Here is a 22,099-nt window from a genome sequence, read left to right as displayed (position 1 = left end):
TACGTTTTGTTGCATTCCAGTGGTTTTTAATAGAATTTTCAGTTCTGCCTGGCAGCCTCTTTGCAATTTCAGCCCATTTATTTCCTAATTCCTTGTGAGCTCTTATAAATGCCCTGTCTTCATCGTCTGTCCATGTATCTTTCTGAACGGAAAATCTATCAGTTAACCCACTTACAATACACCATGTTTCATCAATAAAAGAAAATCAGTAATAAAAAAAAGTATAAAACGTTATATCATGTCAAAGCATGCATGTACAATATTCCCTAGATCATGTAAAAACTATTATGTCCAACAAAAAATCCGAGGAGCCAGTACATACACACGTATTAATATGCAGAACAAAATACAATTGAATGTCGTGTTAATTTGTTATGCATCTCAATGCACGCGGTCAACGGTGTGCATTGGGTAACCGTGTGGCTGTCCCCATACAGATCGAGCACAGGTGTAGTAACAGTTATATTTATACATTTAAAGTTATTGGCGAATAAACTAGTCGTAGTACGTACCGGATGTATGATGCTAATCTGATTTTGGATCAATGCCTGATATTCGTGAAAAACTTATTATGAAAGGGAGAAGGAAGAATAACCTTGATATTAGGCCTCAAATGGTTGTGCCATCTCTCTCTGCACTGCTTGCCTATTCTCCCACTCATCTTCTGAGAAATATATGTCCAATGTTTATCTCCGTACCTTTTCACCAAGCCAGCCAATTTTCTACAAACAAATAGAAAAAGAAAAGTGTAATAACAAAATCCATTAAAGTGTCTTCATTAGTATTTCTTGCTCCACAATTACAAGACACATAATATATCACCTGGAAAAAAAAGACAATAATAGAAAAATATATTAATAGATAAACTTGAAACTTAAGGTCTAGCTAGCTATGTACCTGTCTTCTTCAACAGTCCATTGGCCTCTAGAAACATTAATTCTTCGATCACTCCCAATACTTGGTATATGCATGTCGTTTTCATTATTCGGACAAGCTTCCTTGTCAAATCTGTTGTCTACGGTTATGCATGAATTCTCATCGGGTATTGCAAAGTTTAGCATGGGTGCCACATTATGTTCTTGAAAAGCCATAAACATTTGTGTGTGTAAATTTTGCACCAACCCTTCTGAGAAAGCGGGTTGAGGACAAGTAAAGAAATCCATATTTTGATAATAATCCTCCATACCACCTTCTCCTGTGAAAGGCTTCGAATCGAACATGTCCACATTGATAGGGTTTGCGCACGAAAAGACGTCTAATATGTCCATAGAGGGATTAGGAATCCCAGAATTAGAATTAGATGCCATAACAACATTGAAACAAGAATGATCAAAATGTAGAATACTGTCTTCAAGAGATACTTTTGGTGAACTTTCTTGATCAAGAGAAGTCTTGCCACTGCTTAGTAGCATATCCATGCAATTCTCTGATAAAAATGAAGGCTGGAAAGAAAGATCATCAATGTACTTGGTTACAAACTCCATGGCAGAGAATGAGAGAGAGATGAAAGAAACCGAAGTGGACTAGAGGTGAGTTTCGAACATGTTGAACGTACTATTATACCAGTGAGAGCCTTGGAGGGGAATATTAATACCAATGTTATATTAGTTAATAATTGGCCGTTGATTCATACACAAATCCATGGTGGGGATGTTGCTTTGTTGGAGACTGTTAACTCATGTTTAAGTTCATTTAATTCAATGAAATTGTGTTTACTAGTGATTCCAATTTTAAGTTAGTTAGTTTGTTTATTTACGTAATTTTGGTAACTGCATTGTTTCTCAAATGTTGTACTAGATTCTCAAATGATCAGGTCTCAGGTGTGAATATCCCGACCCTGTTGTACAAAAGAACAGTGGTTCGATGGTAAGGCCTGAAAATAATCGAATTTAGGAAAAGCGGATTGTAATTCGATCAGTTAATTTTAAAGTCATGTATATGTGGCAATTGGCATTATTTTGACAGAATTTTATACCACACTTGAAGGTTTGAAGTCAAGGCAGGTCGATCAATGGAAGAATGTTTATTGTCTTTTCCTTTAAACTATTTTCAATCCGAGATAAAATCATAAGGTCCCAGGACCATCTAATTTTAAACTTGTTAAATTTCTAAAGGTTAATGGCATTATTGGTATTGCATTTACTGCAGAGATGTTTCATTTTGATCAACAGAAAAAAGATCGATTTACTTCATCAATTGTTCTATTTATCTCTAAAAATAGACAGTTACACTACAGGGTTTATAGTCTCAATTATTTCTAGGAAACAAGTTAATTATAGCGTTGAATGTGCAAACATGACCAAAGGCATTACAAAATTTCTTTTTGTTTTTGCCTTTCCAGGATATATTCATTTCCTTTGCAATTTCATTAATCCTCATTTCTCAATATTGATAGTCTGTTGACTTTGTTCAATCATTGAACTTCAATGGGAATTGGGAAGAAGTACTAGATATTTTACATCTAATGGATTGAAAATCATTAATTGGCTTTAAATTTCAAAACTCCGTTTATTGTTTCAATTTTCGTAACGAAGAACTGATTTCTTATTTTGTAACTCCTACTGGCATTTATTTGGTTTTGTTATTTGTCTTTCTCATTGCCAGAATTAGAGTTCAGAGAAACTTTTTTGTTATCCTAATTGTGTATGTACTTTTGTATCGAGGCTGAGCCATCCCTATTAGAGTTAGAAATCTGGAGTCCAGGAGGGTGGATGTTAAGTGAACCCTCGCCATGCTAGAGTCGTTATAAATTTGCGTTTAAGTGTTCGCTTTATATAGTCGTCTAAATAGCACTACAATTTGTTTATATGGTGAGTCCTGTTATTTGTCGGGCTTAATTGTCCTGCCACTTAAACGGGACACAGTTTAGTTTAAGATCGAATCCGTTCAAACATGAAATTGAGTTAGAGAATCTCTTTTATAAAAATTTACACTTAAAAGATTGAAGAATTTATTTTATAAATTTACCACTATTTACCTTTTTTATATAGTGGAAACTATTTGTACAGAAAAAAAAAACTAGATGCAAAGGCTTTGACTATATCTACCCACATAATGAGGAAGGGGATAAATTACTTATTGAGAATGGTAACTGTTTTATTTTCTTTTTTACTCTTATATAGACATATAGCTACCAAATTAAATATTTTCACTAAAAATAATAGAGTTTAATTATAACTACATGTTTTGCATTTTAAAATACATATGTATCACAAATTAAAACCACACCCACGTAATAAACTTATTTTAAAATACATAATGCATTTTAAAATGAAGATGAGTTTTTGCATTTTAAAATGCGCACAGATACAAAATGTATTTTACTATGCAATAGGTTCGACAATGCAATGAGTTAGGTTATAGGGGATTAGGGTTTAGTGTCTCGAGGTTTAGGGTTTAGGCTCAGAGTCTAGTTTAGTGGGATTTAGGGTTTAGGCTTAGGGTCTAATTTATTGAGATTTAAAGTTTATGGTTTAGGCTCAGGGTCTAATTATAGGGATTTAGGGTTTAGCTTTTGGGGTTTAGGCTTAGGGTCTAGTGTAAACTGTCAAATGCCTATGGTAGATACTTTTAGTTTTTACACTATAAAGTAGGTGATTATAAGTTCATTCTATTGTTTTTAAAAATGTTAATCGAGTTAAAATGCATTTTAGTAATTCTTTAAATAAATGATTACTTTCAAACACATTTTAAAATTCTTCAAATTTTAAGAGATTATGGGAGGTAGTTGTAAATAATTAAAAGATGGTATTTCTATATTTTGCTTCCAAAAAAGAGTTAACATGTGTCAAATTCTAGTTTTAGTCAAACTTGGTGTTAAAATTAAAAATATTATGCCTATGTATTTGGAGTCCAAATAATTCTTAACCGACTCCCTTAAACTAATTTTCTGGTCTAGTTATCCAGGTTTCGTTACTCAATATCTCAATGTAATGGGATGGTTTTCAAAGTTCTAAACTAACACAAAATATGCTTCATATTTCACAAACACTAAAAAAAATACATTTACTAATGGTTTGATTTTACTAACAAGTTTGACACGTTAGCAGATTCTGGCAAATAACTTGGAACAAAATGTACACTGCTTGTGTATAGCCGCATAGGTGATATTACAGGCTGGAGCCAGTTTGACGACATATATATGTAAAAACTTAGTAGTTGCAACTTGCAAGTATATCTGTTTAAAGTGATGGATACTCTTGAGTTGACAACCCTTCACCATTTCAAAGTTAAGACTTAAAGAGTTAAGATAGATATTTCGGTAAAATCCTCATGCACTTTTCTATTGCAGTATGCTAAAATACATCTCGTATGCTTCTAAACTTTCCATTAGAACGGAACACTGGAGCCAAACTGAATCGATCAATACTATTATTAAATTAGTACTATTTGCTCTAACCTACATGATAAAATCCAGGTTTCGTTACTCAATATCTCAATGTAATGGGATGGTTTTCAAAGTTCTAAACTAACACAAAATATACTTCATATTTCACAAACACTGAAAGAAGAACATTTATTAATGGTTTGATTTTACTAACAAGTTTGACACGTTAGTAGATTCTGGCAGATAACTTTTTTTTTTTTTTGAAAAGGTAAGTTGGGGTTAAAACAGACCCCTACCTATATATTAAAACCAAAGCTTGAAGCTTACATTCCTCCCTAAGAGTATATTCATTAAAGGGAGGTACAAAACAAAGATGCAGCACGACACACGAGTACATAACCCGAAGGCACAATTCCTACAAGCTATTGTACTTACAAGAAAGTACAACTCAAAACATGATGTGTTTCCTTGCCACTTCCTAGCTTTCATGAAAGTAATCTTAGGGATGCTCTCATTCTGCTACTTTCTAGCCATGAGTTGTTTTACTATATTAGGATGATCGTTCCTAAGATGAAGCTGCGCTTTTTCATAGGTACAAAAGAAACACCCGCAACAACAACACATGTAGGTGAGTCCCAAAATGTCATCCCAAAACTCTTTGGTACATTCTTCAAAAAAAATCATCTTTTTGTTTTTGTATACACATCTGGTATGCTTCTAAATTAACTTTCCATTAGAACGGAACACTGGAACTAAACTGAATTGATCAACACTATTATTAGTACTATTTACTCTAACCTACATGATAAAACCATTCTAAGGAACACTTTAAGTAATTTCACCACTACTATATTTTCCATTTGGATTCGTAGAAATGACATTGTTTTCAACCAAAAACAAACAGATGAGTTAATCATTATATGTAGAGCTGCAACTTTCATTACAAGCAACAAAAAACCTTTTTCCAAAAACAAGTATTTACACATGCATGTGGCCACAAATAAATTAACAACAATTGGCACTACCTCACCATGGATGCCTCTTGGAATTGTAACACAAACCAAGTTGGAATAAATTTTGCCCTATGGAATAACTTTGGTTATTGTATTGATGCAGGACACTATAGGGACACAACCTCCGACCCAAAAGAGGCAGAGGCACGAGTATCCGAAGAGGACTAGACTTGACTAGGCAATTGCAGATTCGATGTCTTGCCATTTTGACGGATTGCAAAAACCTAGCTTAAATTTTGCAAAATAGGGGAACAAGTTTATCTTAGAGAGTTACTTCAGTGGCACATGATATTTATGTTGGTACTTCATTGTTGGATGTTTGTACTTTTTATTTTATTCGTATGGATTCTAATTTTGTTGCTCACACACTAGCGAGTAGGGTAGGCGAGCTCCTCTTTTTTTAAGTTTGAATCCTGCTACAACAATATCTCTGATTCAGTTATGTATGGATGATGTAAACTTTGTAGGAAGCTCTTCCTAATTTTTGGAAGTGTATTTTTTTTTTTTTTTTTTTTAAAAGAGAGATATTTTTGTCCATCTTTATTTTATTTCATAGATTTCCGAGTATCGATCGTGTCAAAGACTTAGTTCATTTAAATACTCTGAACCTCTGTTTCTTGAAGTGGCTCAAACCCACCATTGACCAAGGATAGGCCTAATGGGGAAAACAGAGCTCCTTAGCTCCACGAGTATGAATGAGAGAGATTGAATGGGAAAGAGAATTAAATACCAACAATTTACTAAGGATCAAACATTACAAAGCTTACCCTGGAACTTATTGAAAGCGTTTTTTTTTTTTCCTATTTAATTTGATATACAAAATAAATTATACCAAAAATTTAAGGCTAAATCTATGGTGCGCGAGATGTATGGTGCGCCATTACATCTCGGCCACTCATATCAAGGGGTGCGTGTGTATTTAATGGCAAAAGTACTGATCCAAAGGCCCATATTACCTGCGCACCATACGACCTGCGCACTGAAGACATGCTCAAAATTTAAAGGTCAAGCGGTCGCTACAAATTGGACCGCAAGGGGGAGTGGCAAAACCAATCCTCCTAAAATGCATGCAGTTTTCTCTCACAAAAGATGCGCACTCTTCGAATCAACAAGAAAAAACGATTAAAAAATGTATTGAACTTTACAAGTTTTGACAATATGGGGACAAAATTTTTTTTCCTGTCAATTGAGGGACCAAACTTTATAATTTTTGCAATGTGGGGACATGTATAACATGACATCTAAATTTCTCACACGGTATTTCACAATTCGAATTAATTTCTATGGTCATGAGGTTGTAGCATGGTCATGAGGTTGTAGAATGTTAGCACGGTGCATAACAATGTATGTAGTTTGTGAATTATGAAACACCCTGTGAGAAATTTAGACTACATGTGTAACTAGTCTCCACATTGCAAAAATTAAAAAGTTTGGTCTCCAAATTGACTGAAAATTTTTTTTGAGCATTTCTAAGTGATGGTAGTATACTCTTCAAATTTGAAGAATCTGATTGCAAATTTCGACCAACTCTAGGTGGTTGCAAATACAATTGGCAAATTTGAAATAAGGCTACCTTGCGCTATATTGATACTGTCGCGCGACATTACCAATGTTGCCCCCAAGTTGAAAAAAAAACTCACGCGATATTCCCACTGTCGCACCAAATTGAAAAGGTAAAAAAAAAATAACTCGCGCAACATTAGTAGTGGCACGTGGTGCTTGGTCAAAAAAAAAAAATTGGGGCGACATTTGCAATGTCGCTCCGCATCTGCATCCGCATCCAAATTGCCAAATTTGCGAACAAGAATGCGAACAAACAGATGATGCGACCGAATTTGAGGCCACCTAGAGATGAAATTCCGAAAAATTCCGAAGTTTTCCTTCAAATTTGAATAATGCGACTAAATTTGAAGCCACCTAGAAATGCTATTAGTCTCCATATGGTCAAAACTTGTAAATTTCGATACCCTTTTTAGTAGTTTTTCGAATTAACAAACCAAATTTATAGGCATACAACCTATAAATCCTATGATTGTCCATCAATGCCGACCTCGAAGGTTGAACAACGTATTAACACATGGTACATTCAATGTCACATACGAAAATTTAGTCATTTTTGTTTGGCGTATCCTCAAACCTCATCATCCTTTTTTAGCTTCCTTTTGGTAATTGTTACATTATCACATTGAATGCACACGTGTCGTTTAGGAGAATGATATGGCAGATTGTTATTTTCTCATTCTCATTGTTGAATTTGAAGCTACAGTGGTTGACTCAAAGCTCCATAACTCAACATTGAGGATTTGAGGTTGTGTCTATTTAAGTCTTGAATCTGATCGCTGGTTGTTGGTTAAAAGGTGATATAAGTATATATCGGTTGAAAAACCTGTTTTTGTGCTGAATCTAGTATGTTGTTGCATTTAGTATTTTAGTGTGGTTCACCTCAAACTTCCAGTATGGTTGTTTGATGATTGCAACGACAAAGGATTCATCGCCCTTAGGCCTTAGCGGTACACCCGGCCAAAACAAACACTACCCAAGTCGCTGAAAACTAGAAAAATAAACACCACATGTTGAGCAGCCTCACAACCCTCACTAGCAGCATATAGATACAGCATACAAGATTATACTGTGTCTACAGGGCTTAAGCTTCTTTTGGATAACCTTCACTATTCACATTAACTAACAAAGAAAAGGTGATCGTCAGCAGATTTACTTGGTTGAAACTTGGGAAAATTTTATTCACCACTATACCAATCCTCTATTATAAATATCAAATGATTGAAACACCATCTAACCAGCGAAGGGAAACCAATAATCTTTCCCGTTAATGGTGGCCATAAGTTTTAAGCCGCATCCATAATTCATATGTTCATACTTTGCTTTTAATTTACTGAACATTGTTTACAATTTACAAAGTTGAGCTAAGAATGAATTAATGATTTTAGTGCATAGGAGGCTAGGAGCCATCGTTTGCTTTGTACAGTACTACAGTATAACAGTAGTGTGAGAAAAATCCCACCTGTATCAAGGTGAGATCCACTAGAAAGAGATATGCACTCGCACAGGTTCCAGCCATGAAAACTATAAACAGAGTAAAAGAGTCTGAAAGCAGATCATATCATAATTTACTATGTTAATTACACGTGTCTTTAGGTAATGATAGTCAACATTGACAGCCAAACTATACTTGGAGATTTCTCTACATCTTTTCATGCCTACACCTGAAAGTACAACCAAACATTTGCATTTCCTATACGCTGTAACTGTATAAATTACACTATCACCAAAATGAGGACCTGGTTGCTTGCTACAGTTAGATTCACTAGCACCTGCTTCCAGCTATAACTACACCAGCCTAAAATATTCTCCAGATACCAAAAGGACAAAATGGTTGAACGTCACGGGCACCAACCAACCTCACCAGCCAGCTGAAACAGGCTGCTCTCTCCTTGCATGTGGGGGACTTCGACTGCGGCTGCGATAGTTTTGCTCATACCCACCACCACTGCAGCAAAGCACACTAATAGGTTATACAGCTTAGTTAAGAATTAAAAGGAATAATCAAGACAACCACATACCTGTCATTAGACTCGTGACCATATCTACGGCCTCCATAGCCTGACTCAGACCTTCCACGGCCACCTCTCCCACCATAACCAGAATCACTCTGCTCACCTCGGCCTCCACCACGACCACCATAGCTAGAACCCCACTGGGAACGACCACCACCTCCTCCAAGGCTACGTAGCTCTGGTGGAACTTTCTGGTTTGCCCCCTCCAGAATCTTGATGAGATCAGATGCATGCTTAGCATCCTTGTCACAGAAGAATGTGTACGCCACTCCAGTGGCACCTCCTCTTCCAGTCCTACCGATCCTGTGAACATAGTCTTCTATTCCAGTAGGAAAGTCATAATTGATTACAGCCCTGTAACCGAAACCAATTTAAATTCTTTGTTGCTGCTATTGTACCAAAAGAATACACTAAGCTATGTTATATATATGGAGCAGGTTCCGTTTACCATACTTTTTATACCATAGTTTATACCACACCCCCCTACAAAATGAGTTAAAGGCTAATAATTTGTGGATATGATCTACTAATCATAGATAACGTCTACACAAAAAATCATCTCATTTGGAAATCATTGTCAACTTTGAATTTTTTTTTAACGGCCTAGATTATTCGATTTTGCAATCATTTTTTGACATAGTTAAACATTATCAAATGAGTAAAAATTTTATAGAAGTGATCTTCATGGTTAGTTGAACATATCCACAAAAAACTATATTATAATTTGCATGGTAGGTGAAATTGTGGGGCATGGTATAAACTATGGTATAAAAAATATGGTAAACGGAACCTGCTCGTATATGCTAAAAACTATGGTATATTCAAATAATTTGTGTCGGATACGGGTCTATGTATTAGTGTCGGACACGACACACGCACATATTATATGTGATATACCGCAATTTTTGGTATTTTGCTGCGTTGGACACTTCGTATCTGAATCGGATACAGTCATAGGGACACACGTATCTGTGTCAATGTAACTTAGAGTTCAAGTAGTGCCAAACAATTAGTATAAAAAACACGAAAAGAACTTCGCCACCCACTAATTTGCTATTGGCTACAAATAACTTCTATATGCAGTTGACTTTCAGGTGACACGTACAAGATAAAGACATCACAAATTCAACGAGCATTTGAAAACTGAGGTAAATCTGGAAAACCATACAACACGAAGTCCTTAACTATAGAGAAGTATATTTCAACTTGTACGGACTAACGCTATAGTAGTTTATTTCAACCTGCCACTTTGTTCTGATCAATTCCATCTTTAGTAAGATAAAAAAAAGTTATCAACAAACTCTCGACTCTTGCATTGAGACGGTTGACACTCGCGGCATATCGTTTCAACCAAAAGAAGTTAAAAGTTTGCACAAAATAAGTGCCGCCAAAGCACGCATTTTCCATTGATTTCAACTTACTGTGCTATTAAATGTCACCAACGTCTAGTAGAAAATGCTTAGAGGCCTACCAGGGGTAAATTCCATAGTAACTAACCTGATATCTTTAACGTCCAACCCACGAGCTGCAACATCAGTGGCTACCAGTATTGGAGAGCTACCATTTCGGAACTGGTTCAATACATAATCTCTTTCTCCCTGAGCTTTGTCTCCATGAATTGCAGCAGCTCCCAAATGGCGAGGAATGTACTCAACAAGCTGGTCACACATCCTTTTGGTTGAACAGAAAATTAGGATTCTAGAACGAGGCTCTTGTGACTGCATAATCTGCTGCAGCCTTCTTTTCTTATCCGCATGATTAACCACTTCAACAAACTTGGCAAGACCAGAAATATGATCAGATTAGAAATTTGTCACTTCCTCCGTAAGTACTTGCAGCAAAGCATCACCAAAAATATAAAAGAATGTTACACTTCAGTACCTGAGAGATAGACTTGTTCGCTACAAGCTCATCTGTTCGACCAATATTAACCTGAACAGGATTAGAAAGTAATTCGGACGCGATGTTACGCACACTCTTTGGCCATGTTGCAGTGTACATAAGAGTCTGGCGCTTTGCAGGTATTTCTTTCATAATTTTCCTTATCTGGGGCTCGAATCCCATGTCAAGCATACGGTCTGCCTCGTCTAGCACAAAGTATGAAATTTGACGGAGGCTGATCTTTCCCATCTCCAGAATATCATTCAGTCGTCCAGGCGTTGCAACCACAATATCCACTCCTTTTTCCAGATCTCTTATTTGGGGACCTTTTTGAGCTCCTCCATACAAACACTTCATCCATCGAAACACAAAAACAGTGCCAAATTAGCAAAGAAAGAATAAACAAAACAAAAGAGAACAACAAATTCAAAATTAACATTGGAGATATGCTCTAGAACAAAATACTATACTGCAGACGTTAAGCATGGATAGCAAAGATGCAACTAGAGCTACAAGAAATTCTTCCATTATTACTTCATCACCAAATGAAGACTTCCACCTGGCAATTGAAGAATAAATGTCTACGGAAGTATCTTACAAATGATCAAAGAAGACATAATTAGAGAATATACAGTAATCCATTTTGTAAAATCCATTAGGCCCGCCCCTTTCTGTGAACCTCTTTAAGGCACAAGCACCACCAGTTGTAATAGAAATTTCCCACACACAATGAAAGATCCAGTAAATCACCAATCATCATCTTATCACTTCTTCGGTCTTTACCTCCTAAAATAAAGACTAATGCCACCATAAATATCAACCAATATCCTCAAATGCTACCTAACTGCAAGTTCTTTGCCCATCAACCTTTTGCTACTTAACCCACCCCAAAAATGGGCCTTTTAACCAAAACCATCAAATAGGTAATTCTTCCACATTGAGATTGCATTTCGCCAAGGTAAACTCATCAGCTTCTTTTTCAATGTGAGCAGTTGATTTTTTATTGAAAAGTAATTTTCCGGTGAATCAGATTTTCAACCAGTTACATTTTAAGAATATAAGTTGGCAACAATAACAAAAAAAGGGAGATTGGGCTCAAGGTCCTGGGTACAATTCCCACCTTCACTGGGAATAAACTTTCAACTATAAAAAAAAAATAATAATAATAATAATAATAATAATAAAAACCTTATCAGTACAAATGACAACCATTTGCACAATTGACAGAAAGGCATTCCACAAAAACCTTTTCTTGAAGCGTAACCACATAAATATAAAATTTTCCAGGAAAAATATCGGAGAAATCAAATGCTGAGTGTGTATTGCTTATGTTAACTTACACAAGGCGCATAAACAGTTGAAAGTTGAAACATACAAAATCAAGTCTCAATAACTTACGTGTATGAACTCAGTAAGCCAAAATCTATTTTTTTTCAAGACTAATACCCCACCCCAACACCACTAATACACCCCTAAAATAAAGAAAGGAAAACCAAAAGAACCAAAAGGAATCCCCAAAACACAGAAAAACAACAAGAACAGGTAACCAATTACAAAGTCAAAGCCTAAACCCTAAATTGTTCCCGTGTTCCACCACCACAAGTCCACTCCAACCTAAACTTCATTTCCCTCCCCTCTGTTTCAATTTCACCCTCCTCGTCTTCCCCCATCATGGACTTCATCTTACAGAAATATACTAAAACAAAAATAGCCTAGGGAACAGCTAAATAACTTAATAGCTGAAAACTACACGTGTCAATTAAGAGATGGCCAAAATGAAACCTTTGGATTCTATTTGCAAAAAGAATTTCCTACCGTCAGCTGACTTCAATATCTAATATTGAAGGGCTGGTGGCTGACCACCCCATGATCTCAAGACTCCTTGTGCTTCCTGGATCTTAGGACATAAAGCATCCAACTGTGTATGCAGTGATTTTTTGTTAATTAAAACAAACTCGATTAAGACAACAAAGGCTGCTTTCGCCAGACTGAACCATGGGTGGGCTGAGGCCTGGGCACGCACTAGTTTAAAAATAATATGTGAATATCCAAAATAAGGGAGAAAAAGATAACAATGGCCAATTTTGGAAGCTGACAGCAGTATGTCTTTCGGATTTGTAGCTTCCAGGGCTATATAAGCAGATGGAAAATTTTATTGTTGTGTATAAAGTGTTGTGGATACTTTGTAGTAATAAAAATTGATGTTGCTGCATACTGGTATGCTACTTCTAGAGCAAAGGTCCTACTTAAATTGTTCTGATGAAACTAACACCAAATTGATAGCACATGTTGATTCATTTACAAAGCCAGGAATGAGATTAGAAAAACAAGTAAGGATACAACGTCACAATAATATTTTAATAAAATTTAATCAAAGATCATAAAAGTTGCCAAGTAGAACGAACCGTGCAGGAAATATTTGATGATTGGCCAAACTTCTCCGCCTCGTCTTGTATCTGTGTTGCCAATTCCCTAGTTGGTGACAGTACCAACACAGTTGGGCCCATTTTAGGATTTTTACCACAGCGCTTGAGATGCACAAACCCAGGAAGTAAGTATCCCAGAGTTTTCCCAGATCCTGTCTTTGCAATGGCCACAATATCATGATTCTTAAGAGCAATAGGCCACGACTGGGCCTGAATCGGTGTGGGCGAACTGAAGCCAGCATTGTGCACCTGGGAAAGCAAAAGCAGTAACCCCCATGAGGAGAGGTACCTCTTAATGTTTAACTTTCTGTTTGTATTCCTTCGCAATATACAAGACGATTAAGTAACACTGCAAGTAACATCAGCAGTTCAGCACCCCAAAGGCAGATATCTTTTGCCTTCTGATGCAGAAACACAAAGATTTATTTAAGGACGAAATGGCGGAGTGACCCATAACTGGTGAAAGCCCCAGACAAACTGGGTTTCTTGCTTAAATGGCACATCTCAGAAACTGGTCTGCAACTAGGGGTGCTCCAAGTAAAAGCAAACTAGCAGAAAGAGGGTGGCACAGCGTACGGCATTAGCTCCTACCAGGAGCAAATATCGCACCTGCTACCCAAAAAAAATGTACAGATGGAAGATGTATGAGTCTGAAGCCCAACAGATGATACCCAGAAATCACCAAACTGGAACCAACTACACTGTTAGCTTTTGAATTATAAGTAAACAAACTTGCATTAGATTCTGCATTGTCTGAAATGGAACAATGATCAGGTGTAAATGCCACATTGTCAATGGAATGAGCCATAACCGTTGGCAGCCCCAGACGGAGACTGGTTTCTCATTTCAGTGGCCCATCTCAGAAATTTGTGTGCAAATAGGGGCCCCAATTATTTACAAACTAGCACAAAGAAGGTGGCACAGAGTACGACATTAGCTCCTACCCGGAGCAAATATCGCACCTGCAACAAAGTAAATTTACAAATGGAAAATGTGTGAGTCTCAAGCCCAACAGCAAACACCCAAAAATCACCAAACTATAACCAATAACACTTAGATTTTCGGGAAACAGTCTTAAATTAGATTTTAGCATGGCATGACATGACCAATAATCAGGTATAAATGCTACATGTTCCAACTTTTAAATCACACATTAACACAAAATAACATAAGCTCTTCAAAGAGGGGGGTGTCTGAAAATAACATCTTTTGTTAGTAATTTTATTTCACGAAACTCGTTTTGAATCAGAGGAAAATAGTTATCTTTGCTGGTCAGTTTGATTCACATGAGAAAAAATCCCATTTCAGTAAACTTTCAAGAACTATGAGAATGCATGGGAACTTATCCCAACCGTCAAGAACAGCTTGATGGGAAAAGCTAAGTAAGGGTGGTAATGGGAAACCATGTATGGAAGAATTCCTCATGAAAGCTCTCGAAAGTGGGGAAGAATGACCGCTCACTCATGTTTCGTGAAATTTTGAACTAAAAATAGGGTTCCCATTGGGAATTCGCCCTAAGAATCAAACAGACCAGTAGAGAACACTACTCATTTCATCTAACAAAAAGAAAGAATTTTGAACGAGTTTCTTGAAGTAGAATTACTAACATAATCTATTTTTTCGGACACCCCTCCCCACCAACACACGCACACACACAGAATCACACACAGTATAGAGATCTTGACAAGATATAAAAGACAATGCTCACGGAAATAATAGTTCCAAACCAACAATATTGCACCCATTCATATGATTGCAATAGAAAAATGGCTCTTATAAACAGGAGCAGCTCCAAGGATGTGCAGCTGCATTCCCTCAAATTTCTGAAAACCTTGTAGTAGTAGTAGTAGTCTAGGAAGCACGGGTACGGATACGCGACACGGATACGACACGACACGGATACGCGGACACGGCATTTTTCAAAAATATAGGATACGGATACGTCATGGATACGTTTGAATAATATATATATATATATATATATATATATATATATATATATATATATATTTCACCAAATTCAAATTAAAATGGCAATTCTACTTCATAAAATGACCAATTCAAACACATTAAGCAACAACTCTGTATAAGTGTATAACACTGCAAGCAAATGCCAACAAAAAAGTTCAAAACAATACAATAGATTTGTCAATCAAGTTGTCCAACTTCAACTAAGTCACCTTCTACATCTTAATTCACTTCATCTTTATTCTCTTGCATCTCTTCTTATTTTGGATTTTATTTCACTTTTTTTTTTTGTTGAAGTTCCAAAAAAAATTTGTGAGATTACTATTCCCGCGTATCCCCCATGTATCCCCCACGTATCGGAAATTAAAAAATTAATTAAAAAATCAGATACTCCAAATCACGTATCCGAGGCGTATCCGTGTCGGATACGTATCGGACACGGATACTTCACCCATATAGAAGTATCCGTGCTTCATAGGTAGTAGGAGTAGTTGAAGAGAAAAAAATAAATCATTGAGTAACACTTTGCTACCACTGAAGTATTAAATAGAGGGATATGGTGCTTCTCTTACCCTTTGTTTTGCTTTGTTTTGTTTTGAGATTAAAAGTTGGGCTATTGTTTAATAGCTTGGGTGTACCCAGTGTAGTAAAGGCGTTACAGCGCACCTAAGGCGCAATACCCTCTTGTGCCTTAGGCGCAAGGCGTGGCGCGCGCCTAATTAAAGTGAGGCGCGTAGTAATAAAAAAATAGATATATCAAATAAAAAATAAAATAAATATTAAATATGACATGAATTATCACTGATTTACTTAGCCAAACTTTAAAATTAATTTTATGTGATTGTAAACATAAAACCATTGTAGTCATTTAAAAGAAAAATCTTAAGCAATAAGTAAAGAGCAAAATAAAACTCGTATCTCTCAATACAATCTAGCTCAACTTCAATAAACTAAAATAATGAACCGATCGAATTGAGCCAAATGAGTTCTTCATAAAATATAACACGTGATTCAATTTTAGAATCCCATAAAACTTCATTTAAAATTTAATCCATCTTTGTGTCTTCTCTCAATCCACACAACTTAACAAAAACTAGTCAAAATTAAGTTTAAAGTTTACTTCACAATGAAACTTACTAAATTTGTACAATTTCTTATATCATACAACAATTGAATCGAGTGTAAATGTGTCACGTATAGCAAAAATTGTAAAAAAAACGAAAAAACTGTAAAAGTTGATTGATAAGAAATTGACCTTACGCTACGGCGCCCTTAGACAGACAAAAAGCTAAAAAACGCACGCCTTATGTTACCTCTCGCACCGAGGCACTAAAAGTGCGCTTTGCGCTTTAAGCGCGCACCTTGACTACACTGGGTGTACCAATCAAATTTCAAATTAAAAAGAGAAAAAAAAAATCCTCGTGCTACAAGTTTCCTATCAGTCATAACTAGCAAGCCTCCTGTATGTGAGTATGTTCATCTTCCATTTTTTTCTATCTCTGGACTCTCTCTTTACAACTTAAATTCATTCTCCTTCATATATTATACCATAAATTCCTTAAGTCCCATATATCTAACCCTATATCCATATGACCATATACCTCCAACTTATATTCATTCTCCTTCATAAATTAACCATAAATCCATCAAGTCCCAATAGTAAACCCTATATCTATATACTTCCAACTTTTATTCAAAGATGGTGATGGAATTGAAGAGGGAGTTTATGGTATGAGAAGAAATTTGTTTGACAATTGACCATTTTGGGTTATTATTTCTAGCCAAATCAACAAATAATTTAGAATTTTGAGCTTTTGTACATCTTTTAAGTAAAGGATTTTGAGTCTCTTTAATAAAGTTTGTTAAAATGATTTTGTCTTGCAAGTTATTTTTCACGTCTCACTCTCCCTTGGTCTTTCTCAGTGAGAATCAGTGAATTTTCAGAGTTAATAATTGAGTTAGCGAAGCATTTTATTCGATGTGATATTTATCATTGAGCGTTAGTTCTCTACTACCTTGTTCACCCTGAAATAAAGTTCAAGCTCCGCAACTGCTTATAAACAGAAAAGTGGCTCCAAAACACACCACTACTTTCCAGAGAAGAAGGTTTAGAAAGGAAGGACAAATAAGGCATGCACAAGCAAGCAATCTCTATTACTGCACTCCACATTGTCCAAACCACAATTTTAGAAGCCAAAAAGTTTAAAATAAAATAAATATCTAATAAGTAATATTGAAAAAAAATACCGTTCTAAGAAGCTCCGGTGGAAATCCAGTTGCTTCAAATGAAGTAAATGGTGGAGGCACATTATTTCCCTGATCAAAACAAAAGGGTAAGTAAGTGGGTACTTTAAATCAAGAACAGAAAACATTAAACATCCCATATCTTTCAACAACAAAGACAAGCCCAGATCACAACCATATAGCATTATTCTAGTCTTCGGTTCAGCAAATAATAACTACTGTAATTTTTTTTTAATACATAACATAAAACATACAGGGAGCAGACCATCTCATTCAAGCCTCTGAACCAACTGATCCTACTATATTACATATACCACATAGACAACACAAAGAAAATTTATTCCGAATCCAAACAACAAAAGAGGACGTGAACACATAATCCATAAGGCACATCAGTTAAGTCAACGATATCAAAGTTGACTTAAAGGCATCAAGTCACCTGTAAATGGTTTGTGCAAAAATATTCATAAAATTTACTTCTTGGCATACGTCCATAGAAACTTACAACAACAGTTATTTCGTGTTGCCGGCGATAGGATTCCGCAGATGGGGCACTTCCAATACTAGACCCAATAGCTTTTGCAGAGGATATTGGCACCTGACCATTACACATTTTGTTATGCACATCAGACCCCCCGGGATTAGCATTGGCTGAGACCTCATTGAAATGACCAACTTCACTTCTCATACTCTGAAACATATAGATAAGTTGAATATCATTAATATCGAACAGGATTGGAAAATAGCACTTCAGCTCAATGGACAATTGACATGAAAAATTGCAATTGAATTGTCTAAAAGAGGTATACCAAGTTGATTATTTCCTTGAGGATTTTGCTGACAAAGAAAATACACAATATATATACCTATCACCTTGTATTTCAAAATCACTCGGATGGGATGATATAAATGTCATGTCTTAATTCCAGACAGCAAACCTCGAAAGTTTGTCCTTGGACTATCAGCACATATCAATTTAAGTTGATAAAATACACAATTCCTTACAACATTCAACAATAGAGTCATTTTACATACGAAGATCAACTTCCGTCTGTTTGTCATCATACCATTATCATTCACTCTTGAGAACCAAGACAGACCGACTTGACATTTGAAATTCAACTAAAAAACATACACCTCCAATCTAATTAATATGGATTTGCGCAGTCATACTATGAATTCATAAGCAACCAATAATATCTTGGATATCAAACAAATAACACATGCTAATACTGAAAACCACCAAAGACGTATACAAGTATGCATTGAAATGCTTTTCATAAACTCAACAAAAAACAATAATAATCATAGGCAACTAATAACAGTAAAATTTAAGATACTTGTTCGAGCTAAATAATATTAGGAATGCAACTTGATCATTCTCATATTAAGGGAAACAGCAATACATATTATGATGAGACGTTAAAATGGCATTGAAATTACCTGTTGAGTCAGCCCATTAGTAACCGCAGACTTGGGTCCTCCACCATTGCAACCATCTTCTTCGTTACTAGTATCACGAGGTTGTTTTTCTGGGGAAGCTTGAACAACCTGAACAGAAGAATCTACAGCAAGTGGCTTCTGATATTGGGTGACATTGGTCGTCGGATTCCAAAAGTAAAGATAACCCGTCTTCCCATCAATTAAACCTCTCCACGGCTTGGGAAGTGTTGGATCTTCTGGTGCGTATCGCACTTTAGCCGCAGCAGCAGCCATATATTTCCTATTCAACTAACTAAATAAAGACCTACATTTCCCATAATGAAAACATCAAGCTTTAAAGCTAATATCTTTTTATAACACATGCAACACAACTGACAGCAAAACGACAATCATATTAATAATGCAAAATATAAACATAGATCACCTACATTTCACATATAACCCTAGATCATCACAGTTTTACAAGTGTTGTAAGGCTATTTTGGTCATTATAATAGATCTAAACAAGTTTATAAACGTCAGAAATGAAAAAAGACTCTACCTTTGGAGTAGCAGAAAATGTGGGTTTTTTTTTTTTTTTTTTAATCTCTCTCTCTCTCTCTCGCTGGAGAACAAAGTAGAGAGGCGATGAGTGTGACAAATGGAATGTGTTGGGGTATTTATAGTGTTAGGACTTAGAAGGAGAAAGTGTTTACTGTGATTAGATTTTAACCTTTGGTTGGGGTAACATTTTAACTTTAGTTAGGCTTAAAATGGAAATTGTTACCTTGGTTGCGTTACTTTTTCGATTTTCAAACTGTTTTTTATAACTTGGGCAGCAGCATTCTTGGTGCATTTACCCTTTCGCTATCGTGTATGTACGACAATATCTATAATGTATATGTGGTGCTCATACCCAAATTCCAATACCATATCTCACTCTACAAATTTATTTGCAACTTGATTTTTTGTAGATGTCATCTTTCCATCGTTGATAACAACCCTGCTAAAAATGAGTTTATTTGGAAATTTTTAAAGATACCAAAAAAATGTTGCAAAATTTTAAATCCTAAAATCACATTTTCAAATCAACTTTTAAAAAGTGTAGAAATTTCGAAATGAACTCAAAATTTGTGGATATGATATTTATAGTGATAATTAAGATCATACTCACAAAATATTAGCTTTGGGGATGAAATTGGAATTAAAATTTTAAGTTTTTGCAAGTATAAATTTGCAAAAACTAATCATAATTCCGCTAAAATCAATTAAGCATATTTCTCTTTGAGAAAATACATAATAACCAAGCATATTGATAAGAGTCCCGATCTTAAAAGATCGATCTCTTGGCATTATGGTACATGCTGCCATCTAAACCGTTAGATAGCAGGGTGATGTTCACCAGCACGTGCTCTTTAAGTTGAAGAAAAATGTCATGCCCCTTGTTGTCGTCATTTAACTTTTTTTTTTCCCAAACAAATAAAAAAGATACAAAAAAAAAAAAAAAATATGTTACGTCATCCCTTTCTCTCTCGATGGTTTTTCTTGCTCGCCCCAATCCCTCTTTAAGATGTATTACTACTACCGCCTTAGAATTGAAATTCATTTGTGTTGTCGTTGCTATTGAACAAAATAAAAAAAAAAACCATACATATCAACCATCTTTCAAAGAGACGTTTCTCAACAGATGTGATTTTGAGCATTAGTTCATAATTTGTTCCTTTTTTGCTAGTGAGTTCATTTCTTTTCTAAACTTGTCACTATTTTATTTCACCCCTAGATCTATTTATGGAGCAACCACATCAAAATAGTGATAATCCAAAATTTTCTTGTGATGTTGTTGACTATTGTAATAGTTCTAATGAGGAAGACATGCTTGAATTTGTTATTGAGAATCAGGAAGACCATGGTTTATTTGAAGGAGATGAGCATCTTGAATGGGAAAATACTGTCGGAGCCAATGCTTTTTATTTAGAACATAGTTTAGGGTTAAGGCAGACCCTGACCTGCCATTAAAATCTCATGAGATTTTTTCCTTCTTTATCCTCTTTGGCATACATAGTGAGTTTCTCATCCAATGGAGGTATAAAGAAGGTACATCTCTCACCATTTAACATGATGGCTAGGTAGTCAGCTACCATATTTGTTTCTCTGTAGACATGTATGTATGAAATGCATAATCCCTGTGTTAGCCCTTTAATAGCTAGGATTGTATTCATACAGTACCAAGGTGGTGGTTCTGTTCCCTTTAGAATATTGATGGCACTCTGAGAGTTAGATGCTGCCACAATCTCCTTTTTCCCAAGCAATGTGCAACCTTGCAAACCATAAATAATCCCTTGGAGTTCCTGGTATAATACGGATCTCATACCCCCTTCTCCAGTGTAAGCGAGTAAGATTTCTCCATCTGCATCTCGTATTGCCCCACCAATACCTGTTGTTGAGTCATTCATAGCCCCATCAGAGTTTAGTTTGACTGCATTTCCCGTTGGCTTGATCCATGAGCATGGAGTGGGCTCTTTTCTCTTGAAATTTACTCAAATTCCTACCCTCTCCATGAGGATTCTTTCCTTGATCGTGTCTTGAACATCTTTAACCTGACTTTGTAAGTAAATTTTCATTTCCTTAATCAAATTCTCTTTCACTATGCTGTTGGGTTTGCTTGTGTTCTCAAATCTTCTATGGTTCCTTTCATTCCACAAGTGACTAACAGTTGCACACACATAAGTTTTCAAGATCTCAGCTTCTATATCGTTTCTTGCACTTAGTTTCATCAGTAACATCCATTCTCTATTTGAATCTCTCTGTAATCGAATCCCCAGTAAGCTTTTGACACCTGTCCAGACTTCTCTGCTATATGGGCATTCAAAGAAGAGGTGTTTGGAGTTTTCTCTTGAACTGTTGCATAAACAACACTTGGAACTCTGTAGAATCTTCTTCTTTACTAGTCTGTCTTGTGTTGGGAGACTTCCAGCCATGGGTTTCCATGTGGTGAATGAGTGTTTAGGAAGTACCAACTTTCCCCAAACAAGGTTAAACCACTTCACCTTCTCTCTTGGGATTCTGAGAGCATTGTATGCAGATTTAAAGGTGTATGCTCCGCTTGGCTCCAAAGTCCAGACTACTCTGTCTTCTCGGATGTAGTTGTTAATCTTTGTAGTCATAATTTGGTCTTTAAGCTCTCCTTCTGGCATGCTGCAAACTATGTTGTTCTATGTACTATCTGTAATTAGGTCGCTCACT

General features: G+C 35.9%; 3 protein-coding genes across 5 annotated transcripts; all 3 read right to left on the bottom strand.

Annotated features, from left to right (window-relative positions):
- Positions 1-8,441: 8,441 nt before the first annotated feature.
- On the bottom strand, positions 8,442-19,538 carry LOC147523461 (DEAD-box ATP-dependent RNA helicase 14-like). 3 transcript variants are annotated; one of them, XM_086598685.1, is made up of 9 exons: positions 19,419-19,538; positions 18,878-19,181; positions 17,940-18,125; positions 17,438-17,506; positions 13,202-13,471; positions 10,797-11,147; positions 10,413-10,690; positions 8,922-9,269; positions 8,442-8,848 (listed from the first exon to the last, which is right to left on the bottom strand). In XM_086598685.1, the coding sequence occupies exons 2-9, from the start codon at positions 19,148-19,150 to the stop codon at positions 8,761-8,763; spliced, it is 1,863 nt and encodes a 620-aa protein (XP_086454811.1). In that variant the 5' UTR covers positions 19,151-19,181; positions 19,419-19,538; the 3' UTR covers positions 8,442-8,760. The 3 variants fall into 3 exon arrangements, with proteins under 3 accessions (XP_086454811.1, XP_086454817.1, XP_086454820.1); XM_086598691.1 differs by having other exon boundaries at positions 18,878-19,157; positions 19,419-19,534; XM_086598694.1 differs by lacking the exon at positions 13,202-13,471.
- A 1,330-nt stretch (positions 19,539-20,868) lies between these two features.
- LOC147523460 (uncharacterized) lies at positions 20,869-21,309 on the bottom strand. Its single transcript, XM_086571183.1, has one exon. The coding sequence runs from the start codon at positions 21,307-21,309 to the stop codon at positions 20,869-20,871; it is 441 nt and encodes a 146-aa protein (XP_086427309.1).
- Positions 21,310-21,393: 84 nt separating this feature from the next.
- Positions 21,394-22,050, bottom strand: LOC147523459 (uncharacterized). The gene has a single exon (XM_086571170.1). It carries the CDS (start codon positions 22,048-22,050, stop codon positions 21,394-21,396), a length of 657 nt encoding a protein of 218 aa, XP_086427296.1.
- Between the last annotated feature and the right edge of the window lie 49 nt (positions 22,051-22,099).

Source organism: Coptis chinensis, chromosome 1 (genome assembly GCF_015680905.1).
Source record: "Coptis chinensis isolate HL-2020 chromosome 1, ASM1568090v1, whole genome shotgun sequence".
Classification (NCBI taxonomy): domain Eukaryota; kingdom Viridiplantae; phylum Streptophyta; class Magnoliopsida; order Ranunculales; family Ranunculaceae; genus Coptis; species Coptis chinensis.
This window is presented reverse-complemented; position numbering and strand designations above follow the sequence as displayed.

Coding starts and splice junctions, on each gene's coding strand:
- LOC147523461 (XM_086598685.1), bottom strand. CDS start 19,150: ATGGCTGCTGCTGCGGCTAAAGTGCGATACGCACCAGAAGATCCAACA. Junction 17,507..17,939: donor AACACGAAATAACTGTTGTT/GTAAGTTTCTAT, acceptor TGTTTTGATCAG/GGAAATAATGTGCCTCCACC. Junction 9,270..10,412: donor TTGGACGTTAAAGATATCAG/GTTAGTTACTAT, acceptor TTTCGGTTACAG/GGCTGTAATCAATTATGACT.
- LOC147523460 (XM_086571183.1), bottom strand. CDS start 21,309: ATGAATGACTCAACAACAGGTATTGGTGGGGCAATACGAGATGCAGAT.
- LOC147523459 (XM_086571170.1), bottom strand. CDS start 22,050: ATGCCAGAAGGAGAGCTTAAAGACCAAATTATGACTACAAAGATTAAC.